General features: G+C 44.5%; 1 protein-coding gene across 2 annotated transcripts; it reads right to left on the bottom strand.

The window, feature by feature from the left end:
- Nucleotides 1-11732: 11732 nt before the first annotated feature.
- On the bottom strand, nucleotides 11733-15426 carry LOC114590188 (claudin-34-like). 2 transcript variants are annotated; one of them, XM_077923761.1, is made up of 2 exons: nucleotides 13476-14645; nucleotides 11733-13084 (listed from the first exon to the last, which is right to left on the bottom strand). In XM_077923761.1, the coding sequence occupies exon 2, from the start codon at nucleotides 13081-13083 to the stop codon at nucleotides 11977-11979; it is 1107 nt and encodes a 368-aa protein (XP_077779887.1). In that variant the 5' UTR covers nucleotide 13084; nucleotides 13476-14645; the 3' UTR covers nucleotides 11733-11976. The 2 variants fall into 2 exon arrangements, with proteins under 2 accessions (XP_077779887.1, XP_077779886.1); XM_077923760.1 differs by lacking the exon at nucleotides 13476-14645 and adding an exon at nucleotides 15123-15426 and having other exon boundaries at nucleotides 11735-13084.
- Between the last annotated feature and the right edge of the window lie 574 nt (nucleotides 15427-16000).

The raw sequence follows: 16000 nt of genomic DNA on the forward strand, positions 1-16000 counted from the left end.
TGGAGGGTGCGCACATGCACACACACACACACACACACACACACACACACACAGTCCGGACACAGTAAAAGCTTGTAAACTGAAGAGGGATGTCCAAGTTAGTTTGTTGTAAGCAAAAATAACCAAGAGTCTTGCAGCCTGTTAAAGAGAGAGGACCAAGCTAGACTGTGATTGATTGAGTTTATTCTGCCTTTCCACAGGGAGCTGTGCCCAAAGCAGCTTAAAACAAACATTCAGAGAGTAAGAAGACATAGCATTGAAGTGGGATAGACAAATAAGTGTGCAAAACATATTGTATCAATCAATTCATATGAGGATACAAATATCAACTTTAGCAAATAGAGAACAAATTCAAGACGAAAGACAAAGCAATAGTAAAATTATCAATAAAAAATTAAAAACAAGTATTTAAAAATGTTTTAAAACTAACAGAAACCAACAATAAGCTAAAACACAAAGAACTTCTACGTAGGTTTGTCTGCTTTAAGCAGGCAGAGGAAGGAGTTAAGCAATGTCAATAGCCAGGGCATTCCAAAGTGAAGACGGCACTCCATTAAAAGATTGATTGCAACTATGGAAGTAGTATTATGTGGCTCTCGTATCATTGCCAGTTCTGCAGTTGGGACCAGTAGTGAGGTGTGAAACCAGGGGGTCTCTTCATGCCCAGGCAAATAGAATAAAACTTATTGATATGTTCTAATTCAGCTGTAGTAGTTGAAATGGCAATATATTAATTTTTTTCAAAATGAGTAGAAGGACTTGTAGTAATGTCATAAGCAGCATCTGACAGGTGACAATGACATCACCATAACAAAGATTCATCCGGGGTGGAGGAAGGGGGTGCGGTGGGGGCAGGTCACCCCAGGTGTCACCATTGAGGGGGTGACAAAATGGCAGGCGGCACTGACCACGGGGCCTGCAGCATGCCTGAGCCACGCCTCTCTCCTGGGAGTGACGTGGTGGCTTGGGCGCCCGCAGGCTCCGCACTGCCCCAAACGGTCCGCCTGCTGCCTCCCCCCCAGCTGTGGGGCGGCTGAGTGGGAGGAGGCAGGCAGACGGAGGCCCCTTGGAGTGTCCTGCCCGGCTAGCCCCGCCCTTGGCCGCAGGGCACCCGCACCACCCCAAGCGCCCGATCGGCTTGCTCCACGGCTGGATTCGTCAAATGTTATTTCTGTTCATTTCTTCTCCCGGTCAGGGGAGCAGCAGCAGCTCACAGCCGTTTGAATGTTAGGAAAGTGTAAACTGACTGTAGCAAAGGAACAACTGGGCATTCCCAATGCAAGAATGTCATGTGAGAAAGATCTGGTCGTCATTTGGGAAAACAGATTCAATGTCATAGAATAGGCCGGTTTCCTATATTTGTATGCAACCACGCAGAAAAATTACTTCAGTATTTCTGGCAGTATGCCTGGATTTTGGGGCTGTGGTCCTTTCGAAGCTGTGTTTTCCTTTCCAGAATTGTCAGGTCTTGTATATTTAAACTACCGGCCTCTACAAAAGATAGAGAATTTGGTGGGTACTCCATCCTCCTCAAGCAAAGAGAGTTCTGCAGTCAGGGCTGGAGTCACGTGGGGAGCCTGGGTGGGCTCGCCCCCCGCAGAGAGATTCCAAACCCCTTCCTTGAATTTCCAGTTTCCGTTTTTTAAATAATTGAGTCCCATTCACTTATGGAGACCTAAGGAAAACTGTGCAGGCAGGACTCATCCACCCAAGTGTTCACTGATCTTTCCTTCCAGTGTTGTGTCTGACATCTGCAAAGGCACTGGGATAATTGGCGCACAACAGGGACATTTCATTTTTTAATAAAATTAAAATACCTGTAGTTAAATTTCACCTGTTCCACACCAATTCAAATGTATCTCACCAGGTGTTATCACTCAATTTCTAGGTACTGGTGCAATCTTCTGACACTCATGATCTGCTTGTGTTTGGAGAGAATGCAAAATGCAGATTTTCATTTCGCCTGGAAATGCAAGCATTATCTCAGGATAAGTCTGTACTATACCACCACCTTGTGGTGATGTGATGAATATCAGTCTTGAATTTTAACTACACACTCTGTGGAGTCCTTTCTTTTGTCTGTGCTGAATCTTCCAGATTCACCGGATGCCTTTGGAGGCAGAACATAACCATCCTAGCTAGTAGCTAATGATAACCTTCACCTCCATGGATTTTTCTAACCCCTCCTAAAGCCATCCAAGTTGCTGGTCCCCACTGTCTCCTGCGGAGCAAGTTGCACAGTAACTATCTGCTGTGTGAATAAGTACTTTCTTTTTGTCTTTCCTGAATATTCCAAAACTCAGCTTCAACAAGTTCTAATGTTAGGGAGGAAAACTTTTCTCTATCTGCTTTCTCCATGCCAGGCCCTGTTTTTTACAATTCTATTATGTTGCCACTTACTTGCCTTCTCTAAACTAAAAAACCTCAAAATATGCAACATTTATAATATATACTACAGTCAGGTTGCACGTTTTCGGGTTGCGGACGGTGCCGAACCCGGAAGTACTGGAACAGGTTACTTCTGGGTTTCGGCACTTGCGCATGCTCAGAAACACAAAATGACATCATGCGCATGCGCAGAAGCGCAAATGTGCCTCCCACACGGATCACGTTCACAACCAGAGGTATGACTGTCTATCTGTCTATCTGTTTATCTGTCTATCTCCTGCCCATCTAACTGGGTTGCCCTAGCCATTCTGGGCAGCTTCCAACAAATATAAAAACCTTCCAACAAATATAAATACACATTGAAAGAGAACTATATTAAAAGGATTCATAGATGGTATTTAACTCCAAGTAGATTGGCTAAAAAGTACAGTGTGGAATCGGCTTTGTGTTGGAAATGTAAAGAAGTATTTTTTTTAAAAATAATTTTTATTAATTTTCCAAACATGTAATAAAAACAAACAATAAAACAAAAAAAAAACATACAAACAAATAAACATGTATAATTTCATAAACTCATTTTCCTTCACCTTATTTCCCGGACTTCCCCATACCTCCCTTTTTCTGCATCCTTATTTTTCCCTTTTGACAGCAACCCTCCATTTAATTAATTAACACATCTTCATTATAATTCCCTTAAATTTATGATTTACAGCTGCAATTCTCTGTTTCTTAACACCATAGCATCTCAGCACTCCTCAATGTTACAACAATTTTTAAGGTATATTTTAAATTTCTTCCAATCTTCTTCCACTGTCTCACTCCCCTGGTCACGGATTCTGCCGGTCATCTCTGCCATTCCCATGTAGTCGATCACCTTCGCTTGCCATTCTTCCAGAGTGGGTAGCTGCTGCGTCTTCCAATACTTTGCCAGAAGAATTCTTGCTGCTGTGGTAGCATACATGAAAAAAGTTCTGTCCTTCCTTGGCACCAATTGGCCCACCATGCCCAGGAGAAAAGCCTCTGGTTTTTTAGAAAATGTCCATTTAAGGACCTTTTTAATTTCATTATAGATCATTTCCCAGTAGGCTTTAATCTTTGGGCAGGTCCACCAAAGGTGATAGAAAGTACCTTCAGTCTCATTACATTTCCAACATTTATTATTGGGCAAATGGTAAATTTTTGCAAGTTTGACTGGGGTCATATACCACCTATAGATCATTTTCATTATGTTTTCTCTCAAAGCATTACAAGCCGTAAATCTAACACCAGTATTCCATAACCTTTCCCAGTCATCAAACATAATGTCATGACCTATGTCTTGTGCCCATTTGATCATAACTGATTTTACTGTTTCATCTTGTGTATTCCATTTCAGCAGCAAATTATACATTCTTGACAAGTTCTTAGTATTGGATTCTAACAATTCTGTTTCTAATTTCGACCTCTCCATCTGAAAACCTATTTTCCTGTCCTGTTTGAATACCTCGTTTATCTGAAGGTAGTGCAGCCAATCTCGTACTTTAGACTTTAATTTGTCATAACTCTGTAATTTAACCCTTTCACCATCTTGCTCTAAGATTTCACAATATTTTGGCCATTTGGGCTCCATATTAAGTTTTTTTGTCTCTTTAGCTTCCATTGGTGATAGCCACCTGGGAGTTTTACTTTCCAGTAGATCTTTATATCTTATCCAAACATTGTATAGTGCTTTCCTGACAATATGGTTTTTAAAACCTTTATGTATTTTTACCTTGTCATACCATATATATGCATGCCAACCAAATCTATTGTCATACCCTTCCAGATCCAAAATGTCTGTGTTCTCAAGAAGCAGCCATTGTTTCAGCCAGCAGAACGCTGCCGATTCATAATAAAGTCTCAGGTCCGGCAGGGCAAACCCCCCTCTATCTTTTGCATCAGTTAAGATCTTAAAGTTTATTCTGGGCTTTTTGCCCTGCCAGACAAATTTTGATATGTCTTTTTGCCACCTCTTGAAACAGTCCATTTTGTCCAGGATCTGGAGTGTCTGGAATAAAAACAACATTCTAGGCAATACATTCATCTTGATGACAGCAATTCGGCCTAACAAGGAAAGTCTCAACCTTGACCATATTTCTAGATCTTTCTTCACCTCTGTCCAACATTTGTCATAGTTGTCTTTAAATAAATTCACATTTTTAGAAGTCAGATTCACACCCAGGTACTTCACCTTTTTTGTTATTACTAAACCTGTTTCACTCTGAAACTTCTCTTTTTCTGCCATTGTTAGATTTTTCTCCAACACTTTAGTTTTTTGCTTGTTCAGTTTAAATCCTGCTACTTGACCAAATATCTCAATTAGTTCTAATACTCTTTTGGTACTAGTATCTGGCTGGAAATGTAAAGAAGTAGAAGGAACTTTTTTTATATGCGGTGGACACGCAAAAATGTAAAAGAATATTGGGAAATGATATATAATGAGATGAAAATGTTCAAAACAACCCCCCCCCCAAAAAAAACCAGATACTTTTTTGTTAGGAATTAGTCAGACGGAGGTACCCAGGAGTCAGAAAAAATTATTTATGTATGCAAGAACAGCGGCTTGGATCTCACTAGCCCAGAAATGGAAAGTGAGGTGTTTCCCCAGCAAGGAGGATTGGTAATTTAAGATGTCAGAATATGCAGAATTAGCGGGTCTAACAAGTCGAGAACAAGAAGAACGAGTATTTAAGGAGGAGTGGAATTTTTTTGTCACGTATATTGAAAATAATTGTGTACAGTTGAAAACGCTGGCAGTATTAAAGAAAATTCAACAGTATAATAAATACTGAAGTGATGTAAGATAGGAAAACAGAAATAGATGGATGTATCAAAATACAACCGTACCGTGGTTTTCAAACAGAATGTGTTCCAGAAGTCCGTTTGACTTCTGAAACATTTGGAAACCAAGGCACGGCTGCCGATTGGCTGCAGGAGTGTCCTGCAGACAATCAGAAGCAGCAGCGGCCGTTTGGCTTCCAAGGCAAAGTTCGCAAACCGGAATCCGGGTTTACGATGTTCAAGTTCCAAGTTGTTCATGAACAAAGCTGTTTGAAAACCAAGGTATGACTGTATGCATGAATGGTGGGAAAGTTAAATGAACCTAGGGAGGGAAGTCAATCAATGTATGGTATAATAAAAGATGCTTAATTTACAATGTAAAATTTGAAAAATTAATAAAAATTATTTTAAAAATAAATAAAAACTTAATAAACATCAAACATTAATTGTTGTTTAGTCGTGTCCGACTCTTTGTGACCCCATGGACCAGAGCATGCCAGGCACTCCTGTCTTCCACTGCCTCCCGCAGTTTGGTCAAACTCATGCTGGTAGCTTCGAGAACACTATCCAACCATCTCGTCTCCAACCATTTCACCCTCTGTCGTCCCCTTCTCCTTGTGCCCTCCATCTTTCCCAACATCAGGGTCTTTTCCAGGGAGTCTTCTCTTCTCATGAGGTGGCCAAAGTATTGGAGTCTCAGCTTCAGGATCTGTCCTTCCAGTGAGCACTCAGGGCTGATTTCCTTAAGAATGGATGCGTTTGATCTTCTTGCATTAATTGTAACAACTTGATCTTCTGATACGTTTGATCTTCTTGCATTAATAGTAGCAACCTGATCCAATATAAAAAGTCACAATAACTTTAAAATAAACAACTTATACCAAACATTTCCTCAAAGGGAAATGGCTTCATCTGCTCAGTCATTTTGTTCCCCTTTTCTGAACCTCTTCCAACTCTGCAATATATTGTATGAAGTAAGAACTGAGCGCAGTACTCCAAACGTGGTCACAGCATAGACTTGTATAACTGCATTATTTTCAATTCCCTTCCTAATGATCCCTAGCATGAAGTTTGCTGTTCTCACAGCTGCTGCACACTGAGCCAATGACTCCAATGTATTGAACTTGGTCAGTCACTGCCAGTTCAGACCCCATAAAACTTTGTGTGAAATTAGGAGGGGGGGTTTGCCCGATATCCATCACTTTACATTGAATTGCATTTCTCATCTGACCACTTATCTGCTCAGTTTGGAATGGTCCTTTTGGAGCTGTTCACAATCCATTTTTGTTTTAACAACCCTGGAAAGCATAGTAACATCAGCAAACATGGCCACATCACTGCTCACTCTTAACTCTAGATCATTTATGAACAAGACAAAAAGCCCAGGTCTGCATCCCTCCATCAGAAGAACTGTCCATTTATGCCTTCTCTTCCTTCCTGTTACTTAATTAGCTCCTGATCCACATGAGGACCTCACCTTTTATTCCATGACTACTAAGCTTACTTGATGAAGCCAAGAGAGCAGATGTTGTTTCTTCAACGAATGTAGTCATTGGCGGCCAGTCCTATGTTTTTGTTACCCGCACAGGTGAGGCCACACCTACCTCTGGTCACATGTAGAGGAAGTCTGTCCCAGCCTAGGAGGAAACAGGAAGTTCCAACTGGCTGGTCCAGACACCCCCTTTTATGTCCACTCTAGGGATGTTGTACTTGACTGCTCTGTGTTTCTCATCCCACAAGTTCATCCTCCATTGAACAGGTCCTTTCCATGGCATTGCTTTCCTCCTCCTCAGAGTGATACCTTCCCTCCCCAGATCCATTACTATTCTTGACATGAGGGGAGTTCTTTTCCTGGGAGTGAGGCACAGCATCCTCGAAGGCCTCCTCCACAAACCTCTCTGCCTGTCTCAGCTTTCTCGGCCTCAAGGAAACGAACTTGCTCCTTTAGAGTAGGAGCTCACTGCACCAAAGACACACCCACAACTTCTGGCCAACAGGCAGATAGTCATACATGTCAGAGGCAGTGCTGCCGAGTTTCTACCTGCGTAACAGATTTCTTTTTTAACTGCTAGGCTTTTGCTTACATCCAGCCGAGGAGAGGCATGGTGGCCCTGCTGCTGAACTTGCTTGGCAGTTTAACTCACTTGGACACTTTTTTAGCTGAGCCAGAGATGATTAATTAGCTGGGGGCCCTGAATAGGACTACTCTACACTGCAGCATTCCACCCCCACTCCACCATAATGAATGGAGGGTGATGGATCATCATGCCTTCAGTTTGTAACAGTTCATTCTTACAGGAGAAGAAAAAATACTGTTAAAGGCACAGGACAGCAATCTAATGAAAACAAGAAACCCACCTGAAACCAAAATCATAGCAGTGGAGGAGTGGCAACAGGAGGGAGTTAGAAGCAGGGACGCGGACTTATAAAAAATATTGGGGGGGCCCGGGAAAGCTCATGAATAATAAATAAGCTCATGAATATGCAAATAAAGTGGCGCCGCCTCCTCGTGAGCGAATAGGGGAGAGCGTGCTGCGCCTATTAATCAGCTCCAAAGGAAATTGGGTGGAGCTTTTGCTCGGGAGGGAGGGCAGGAGGCATGCAGCCCGCCCCTCCCTGTGCATTTTGGGCTGGGGGAGGGGCGGCGATGGCGCTCTGCTGGAGGGGCGCCGGAGATTATTGGGGGGGCGGAGCCCCCCCAAACGAATTTTTGAGGGGGCTCGGGCCCCCTCAAGCCCCATGGAGTCGGCGCCTATGGTTAGAAGTCCATTTTTCGAACTGCAAAATGCATATTCAGTGACATGAAAATGCAGCAACACTTCAACAGAGTCCAAAAAGGCAACCTTTACTGCAGTGATAATCATTTGTGTGGTAAATTGGCTTAAATACAATTAATGGCTGTACCAGAGTGTAAAATTAACTTCACCCTCTGCTTCACTATACATGATGACCACCAGAGGGTGCCACCTCTACACTATTTCTAGCCTTTATTCCTCCAGGAATGAAATGTTGCTCTTCCTCCTCCTTTTCCTCCCCTATCCATAGTTGACCTGAATATACCCACTATAGAGGTTTACTTGTAACAGAAGCCCAGTTGTATTCTAGGTAAAGGGAGCAAGTTCTTCTTAGGGGCCTATTCTTCTTACAAAACTGCTGCTGTGTGGAAGTCAAGTTTGTCTTAACCAGGAACAGATGCATGCATGAGTAAATATTGGCCACAGAAAAAAGCAGGGTTAACGGGAACCTTGGTGTCAGGTGAAAGGGTATGCCAGGATTAATCTCTCTCTTAGTTTTATTTTATTTTGACTAGGAGGACGAGTCTCGTAACTTATTAACTTAAACTGATGAAGTAGATGTTCTAGGAGAGATTTGCTTTCACGTGAACGGCTGGCATGTCATTTGGAAAGGATAACATTTCACCAGCCATTAAGTTCTGCACAGCAACCCTTTCATGACTGCAGCTGAGCCATCCTGCTCTGTGGCAGAGGCTCTTCAGCTCTCGTTATCCCTGATCACTGGCTATGCCGGTTGAGGCTGATGGGAGCTGGACCATCAACCCGTGGAGCAGTGCTGTTTTTCTAGGAAAAGAGGTGCCGGAAACCATCATGAGCACTTCCCTTATTCTCTTAGAAGGGCAATGGCAGCCGTTTCTGTGGCTGAAAAAAGCCCTACCCTGGAGGACCACAAAGAAGCCACCCCTGTTTTAGAGCTTCTTTGTCTTGCTGTCCAGTCCTTTCACAAATTATTTAAAAAACAAAAAGGTATTTTTTTTATTTCAGCGTGGAAGGAAAGAGAGGAGAAATGAAGCTGTTCCAGCCGCCGTCTTTTGAAGGTAAGAACTTCTTGGTCTTTTCTTCTTTTACAAGTTGCTAAATAAGGATCTGGGAATTAGGATTTGTGTGTGTGTGTGTGTGTGTGTGTGTGTGTGTTTTATTTCTCTTCCCTGCCCCCTCCTCCTCCAAAGATAGGTTGTAGGGTGCGGTGCGTAAATACACATGCATGTTTGGCTAGGTTGTGCCAACATTTATTGATTTTTAAATGATTCTTGCAGTGGGTTAGGGTTTTTGCGTGCAGTGTATTTACTTAAGATAAAATATTTGTTAATGTATTTGCTGATACTAGCTAAAGGAAGTTAAAGACGTGTGTGGCTCTTGTACACATTTTGCCAAACAAGCAAAAGTGCAAAGGCACAATTATCGCGACCTGAATCCTACACAGGAGTAGACCCACCGAAGTTAGGCTTTAGTGGGTCTGCTCTGGAGGAGGCTCTGAAAAACGGCAGGAGAGCGTGCATTAAGACCTGCGGGGGGGGGGGGGACCTGTACCCCGACAAGCTGGGCTGTTGAGTAGTCTCTCAACCCGGAATTTTCCTTAACAGTGTGGAACTTCTAATGGAGCTATCGCCCCACCCCCCAAAATATTGTTCCTTACACTGTTCCTGTGGCTGGCTTTTTGGTTTTTTAAGAAAAGCACATTTTACATCAAATTTAGCTGCGGATTAAGATGGGGGAAGGGGTCACTCTCTCCTAAACCTCTCTTGTCCACCACCACCCTTTTCTGGGCACAAGTATTTTAGACAGCCCACCCCTGTTTCCTTCCTATGCAGAGTTAAGGTCCAATACGCTGCTATTACCGTTGTTATTATTAGCTTTGCAATGGTCATGGGGGATAATCTGCAGGAAATGTGTGGTTTACTGTGTTTCTTTTTTAAAAAAAAAATCTATTTGCAAAAGGTTTGTATAGAAAATCAATCAATTGATTAGTAATAGGTCCTCAAAACACCTGGGGAGGTACTGCTGCTAGAAACTATTCCCCCTCCCCGCCCGCCCCACTTCTAATGCAAACCCCCTTCCTCAATCAAGCTGCGATTTCAGCTAAAAGAGAGTTGGAGAACTTGGGGGTTTCAGCAGGAAATTCAAGGCAGCCCCCTGCCTGAATGAGACTGGATTCCCCTGCTAAAACGAAGAAGGGGGACTGTTTAGGAGACAAACCCGCTTCTGAATCAGGAAGGGGTTTGCTTGGAATCCCGCCCAACTGAGCAGAATTTAAGCCCTGCTCATCGGCTGACGTTGAAAACCAGACATCGCCCGTCCCTGAGCAGGATGGCACACCGAGACTCCTCACATCTGTTCAAAGGAGGCTGCAAAGTGGGGGGAAATGCTTGTATCATTTCGTGGTCTTGTTTATTTCCATGCTCTTTTAGATGTGGCTTCATAGCCGAGAGGGGGATTTGAACCCCGGTGCCTCCCAGGTCCTAGTTTGGCAGTCTAACCACGAGGCCGCACTGCCTCTCCACCTTCCTGCCTGAAGCAGCCCTTAATTGGGGACCTATATTCCTGCTTAAACCAGCTTTCTTTTTAGGACTGTGAACTTCGCTTTGCAACGCTGGTAGCCGCACCGTACATTTAAGGCGCCCCCACCAAGAATCCTGGGAAATGTAGTTTGTTAAAGGTGCTGGGAACGGCAGCTTTCTCAGGGTTCCAGAAACCATATTGAGCTCTTTGGGATTTTCAGAGATTTTTTTTGGGGGGGGGGGCTGTTAATAGATGCTGCGGAAATGAATTCTTCTTGTGGATTTTGCGTGTAGGAGATCCATCCCAGTATATAAGCACTACGGTTTGGGAGGAGGCCAGTTGTTTGGAAAGCACAAGGTTGACAGAAAAAGACACCCAGACTTTTGAGGACTGTGGCAGATGAGGACAGAGGGAGACTGCGATTTGGGGAGAATGTATATCTTATTCTAAGTAAAGCTTAATTCCACAGAAACAGAAAAGATGTTTGACTTTCTAGGATATGGCACTGCTGTTCAGATCGCAAGTTACCCAACCTCACAATTACTTAGGGTCATGCAAACAGACCGATAGCCCATTCTAGTCCAATGCACTGATGTCCACAAAAACCGGACGGATGATTCAAGGAAGCTTTAAGGCAGGGCATGAAGGCACTTAGCTCTTCCCCCCCCTCCCAGAACTGATATTCCAGGACAAACGGTTTTTATATCAGAACATTAATGCGCTATTAGAATTAAAAGAGGGGAAAACCCAGCCGGATGGACGGGGTCTAACTAAATTATTATTACCGTATTTTTCGCTCAATAGGGTGCACCTAACCATACGGCGCACCTAGTTTTCAGAGGGGGAAATCAAGGAAAAAATATGCCCCCCCCCCCAGCTCTGGGAGCAGCCAAGTCACAGGGAACCAGGCAGAGGCCTTCTCAGTGGTGGCGCCTTCTTCATGGTGATCCACTACTGCTTTAAGGGAGGTCTTGGAATAAGTAGATTTGTTGCTGATCCAAAACACCCACCCACCCCACTCACACATGAAAACAAAGACCACCACAGCCAACTACAAAGGAATAACCACACCCTAGGCCAACCCCAACCTCTCTCACCACCAAAGGAACACAAGCAAACAGCAAAGAACCTGCACAAACAACGCTGACACCAAACCCTACATATAGGAAGTAAAATAGAATAATCGCCTCCCCACCCCACCCCCACCCATCTCTTTCCCCTTTTCTTCCTAATTTCTTAACAAATGAAAATGATTTGTAAAAGTGTTACATGGGGGGGGGGGACATATGAGAGAGAGACATTGCACACTTTTGTAAATCAACAAAATCTTTAATAAATAAATAAATAAATAAATAAATACTAGTCCTAAAAAAGAGGCCTCCTCACCTGAAGGACCTCAAAGCCCACCTGAAGTCCCAAAACAAAACTATCAGATCCTGATCCATGGAGATCCATGCGTGTATGGAGCGATCTGTGTGGATCTGCATCTGATAGTTTAGTCTTTACGGTTGAAGGGAATCACATGTATAATCGTATGTTTGGGGACATCAGGTGGGCTTTGATGTCCTTCAGGTGACCTTTGGGGTGTATGGCTTTCCTCCATCTCCACTGTGCAGGATTCCTCTGGAATGACAAGATCACTTGCACAGCTTTCCTCCATCTCCACTGCGCAGGATTCCTCTGGAATGACAAGATCACTTGCACAGCTTTCCTCCATCTCCACTGCGCAGGATTCCTCTGGAATGACAAGATCTTCCGCATGGGTCTTCTCCATCTCCACTGCGGAGGATTTCTCTTGAATTACCACGTCCAGCAGAGAACCACACTTCGAACAAGTAGTAAGACTCTCGCTTTTCACCCCACTTCCTGGGGTAATCACCACCACAGTTTCTATTTGAGATGTATCTGTTGCGGTGGTCCTGATGCAACATCTCTCCATCCCAACCAATGCTGCACTCAGCAGCTGGAAACCCGCAGCGATATAGCCTAGATAAATAGAAGGTCCAATATGCTGCTCGCTGGGAATTTGAGGCAATTCAAAAGCTTCTGGGAAGACAATTTCCCCATTTTGTAAGACAGCAGACATGTTCCATATCACAGAAATCAGGACGAGTATCCCTGCAGGTAAGTTCAGCAGAGCTCCAAGGCTAAAAAAGGTTAACACAAAATCCTTATGTTTTCTGGGCTTGAACACGTTGTACAAAGCAAATGAAATTAATCCGAGGGCCGCTGAATTCATGATGGAAGCTAATGCCATTAAATCTTGGGCAATAAAAATTTCCCTTGGGAGGGTTGGATGTTGCTCATTGAGGTCTTCGCAATGCCAAAAAGCGTTGCCGTCGTTAGAAGGGTCTTTCCAAAAACAGACCTGCCAGATTCCAATCCAGATGTTCCCAGAGCCGATTCCCTTGATGTTTTCCACACGCCACACTCTCCAGTTGGCAATGGCTATTGAGGCAATGCACATCATCCAGGCCAAAATATCCATCAGGAATGCACACAACTGGAGACTGGAAACTACACTCAGCCATTTGACCACCAGGTCTTTCACCCGCAGGGGGGGTTTGGAGAGGCGGGGAGCAGGGGAGACCTTGGCAGACATCCTGGAAACAAAAGAGAAGACAAGATGCAGTGAGAGAGGGAATAACAAGCATGTCTAGTCATTGAAGGACATCCTCCCTCCTGCATTCTTCCTTCTATGCACAGAAAGAAGCAGCAAAAGAAACGAGTTCCCCTGCTCTCTCCCACCCCCTGGTGAGGTATAGACATCTGATCCAGAGAAGCCGACACTCATCGTTTCTTCCAGCACACTGCTACTGATTTAATCTACTGTTGCATTGTTCCTGGGAAAATGGCCAGAACCTCAGCAACCTGTTGTGGATGGGAAGCTGCTCATGATTCACTGCTCTGCTATCTGCTACTGCAGCTATCCTTTTCCACTGAGCCTAAACACACCTGATGGCATAGTGAGGAATGTTTAACCCATAAACTTACGTGAAATGCCTTCCTCAGCTAGAGTCTAGTGTGCCAGGAACAGAGCAGGTCTTTGCTAGGTGCTCCTGAGCCTCAAGAAGACGGAGCTGTTGACCACTGAGCTGACGTTCGCCTGAGCAGCCAGCCAGCCACAGCAGCAACTGCTCTGCAGAATTCTTAGGTCAGTTACAGGCCAGTTAGAATCCTGACAACAACACAAATCATAACTCCAGGGTACTGGTCATTTGGAACATCAGGAAAGTGGGAAATGGGAGGGAACTCACTTCCCTTCTTTCCCAATGCAGAGTGTCTATTCCAGGACACTGTGCAGTTAAAACACGTTCTTCCTGAAGTCAGAATCAGAGCAGTTCCAGCAGTAAAACTGGTGATACAGTATGTGTATCTCAGTACAGATTTGTTTGATGGGCCTGAATGCATTTCATAAAGGATCTCCATGTACAAGAAAGGCTAATAGCATGAGAATTTCCTTGGCAAAATTATTGAAGACTCCTTACAAACCTATCATTCTTCTTCCCCATCCCATCTTGTTTGGACGTTATAGTAAGGGAGAAGATCTTAGCTCTTTTCCTTTGCACTGGGACCACATGGAGTTTGTGCCATGGGACCCCATCACTCACAATAATCCAGGCAATACCATTTTCAGAACCTAGGTGTCCATGATTTAAAATCGCTTTCCTAAGACACTTCCGTCAAAATATTTGTGTTGCTTTCTTTCTGTTCCTTTCTGTGTTGATGCTCCGAATGTGAGCTGCTCAGCTGCATGCAGTTTCCACTGAAGTGTGTGTGTGTGTGTGTGTGTGTGTGTGTGTGTGTGTGGTTAACATTCGGCCAAGCAATGGGCCTAAATCCATGTATTTCACCTGAAATAACTTTGGGAGCCAGCCTTTAAAAATCTAAAGTGATATCAAATTCGGAGGAATTAAAAGCTGTCATCTTCTTGACTATTTTAAATATCTTAGAACATAGGTAAAGGTAAAGGGACCCCTGACCATTAGGTCTAGTTGTGCAGCAAATGGAGCATTAGAGTCATCCATTCATTTCAGGAGGTGTGACCATTGATAAGATGAAGCACTTTCACATCCACGTGGCAATGTGCAGTGCTTTTAAAAAGGTAAAGGACCCCCGACAGTTAAGTCCAGTCGCAAACGACTCTGGGGTTGCACCACTCATCTGGCTTTACTGGCCGAGGGAGCCGACGCTGGTCGACAGAAAACTTTTCTGGGTCATGTGGCCAGCATGACTAAGCCGCTTCTGGCAAAACCACAGCAGCGCACAGAAACACCATTTACCGTCCCTCTGGAGCGGTACCTATTTATCTACTTGCACTTTGACGTGGTTTGGAACTGCTAGGTTGGCAGGAGCAGGGACCGAGCAACGGGAGCTCACCCCGTCAAATACGCAAGTCCAGTTCTGTATCTGCATGACATCCTCCACGCCCAAATGCTCTCCCGTACTGTTTCCCCCACTTAATCAGGATACACCATCTCCATTGAAACCTCTGCTCAGTGACACCCATCCAAGAGAAAAGTGCTGACCGTCTTCACGCAGATACAGTTCTGCGCAGGGGTCTGGCCGACAAGTTCTTCCCGCGTGTGGGGATGTTTTCAGGGGCTCTTTACTTTTCCCTGCCTCCCCTTTCATCCTCACCTGAGGAGATCTTGGCCATTCTCTTGACAGGGACCTCCGTTCTCAGGCTGGATTTCTGTTTTCCTTCATCCCTCCTTCTCCCGGTCTGCTTCACTGAGCAAATAAGAGAGAGGAGGTCTCATGCAAGTCAAGGTGTGCAATGGATCTTCAGGGCATTTGGAAGGAAGAAAAGGTTCAGGAACAAGCGACACAGCAGCCCCCCAAGCGTAGAAACACATTTGAACATATCGCTCATGAGATTCGCCCCACCCCCTTAGGATATAAATGCAGAACATCCTGCGCTCCTATTAAAATACAAAGTGGGGTATTTCATATGATAAGCACAGATGAAGCTGCCTTATACGGAGCCAGACCAATTTTGAGAAAGTGCTACATGGGCTACTCCACCAATTGGCTATCAATGAGAACATAGCAAAACACAAAATGGCTGCCACATGGTGTGGTATGAAATAAATTTGCCTGGCTGTGGGGCGTGAAGGCCGCACCCTGCAAGACCCTTCCCACGTGGCTTAGGCCCAGACTTGCTAGCCCCACAAAAGAGGCTCCTCATGAGGCCAGAGGAACATGGCCTGGCTGTGGGGCATGATTCGAAACCTCCAGTCCCAGTCCAGTGCTCTAACCACTAAACCACACTGCCCCCCATTGCAGTCTATAATAGCCTGGAGGGCCACAGATGCCCCATATTCTCTGGCTCTGAGATTGCCCAAAGTTTCCTTTCTCTCCCTGGTTGTGCACAAAGAAAAATGCCCATGACAAAATGTGACCTTTTTGGTTCTTTGGAGACAGTTCTGCTTCCCTCTCTCTCCCTTTCTCTTTCTCTCTCTCTCTCTCTTCATTTAAAGGAGCCTCATCCCTTTTCCCACCCAACTTCCTCCTGC

The sequence above is a fragment of the Podarcis muralis genome, chromosome 2, assembly GCF_964188315.1.
Source record: "Podarcis muralis chromosome 2, rPodMur119.hap1.1, whole genome shotgun sequence".
NCBI classification, from domain to species: domain Eukaryota; kingdom Metazoa; phylum Chordata; class Lepidosauria; order Squamata; family Lacertidae; genus Podarcis; species Podarcis muralis.

Bases quoted from the DNA above. Each gene is read 5' to 3' on its own strand.
- LOC114590188 (XM_077923761.1), bottom strand. From the start codon at position 13,083: ATGTCTGCCAAGGTCTCCCCTGCTCCCCGCCTCTCCAAACCCCCCCTG.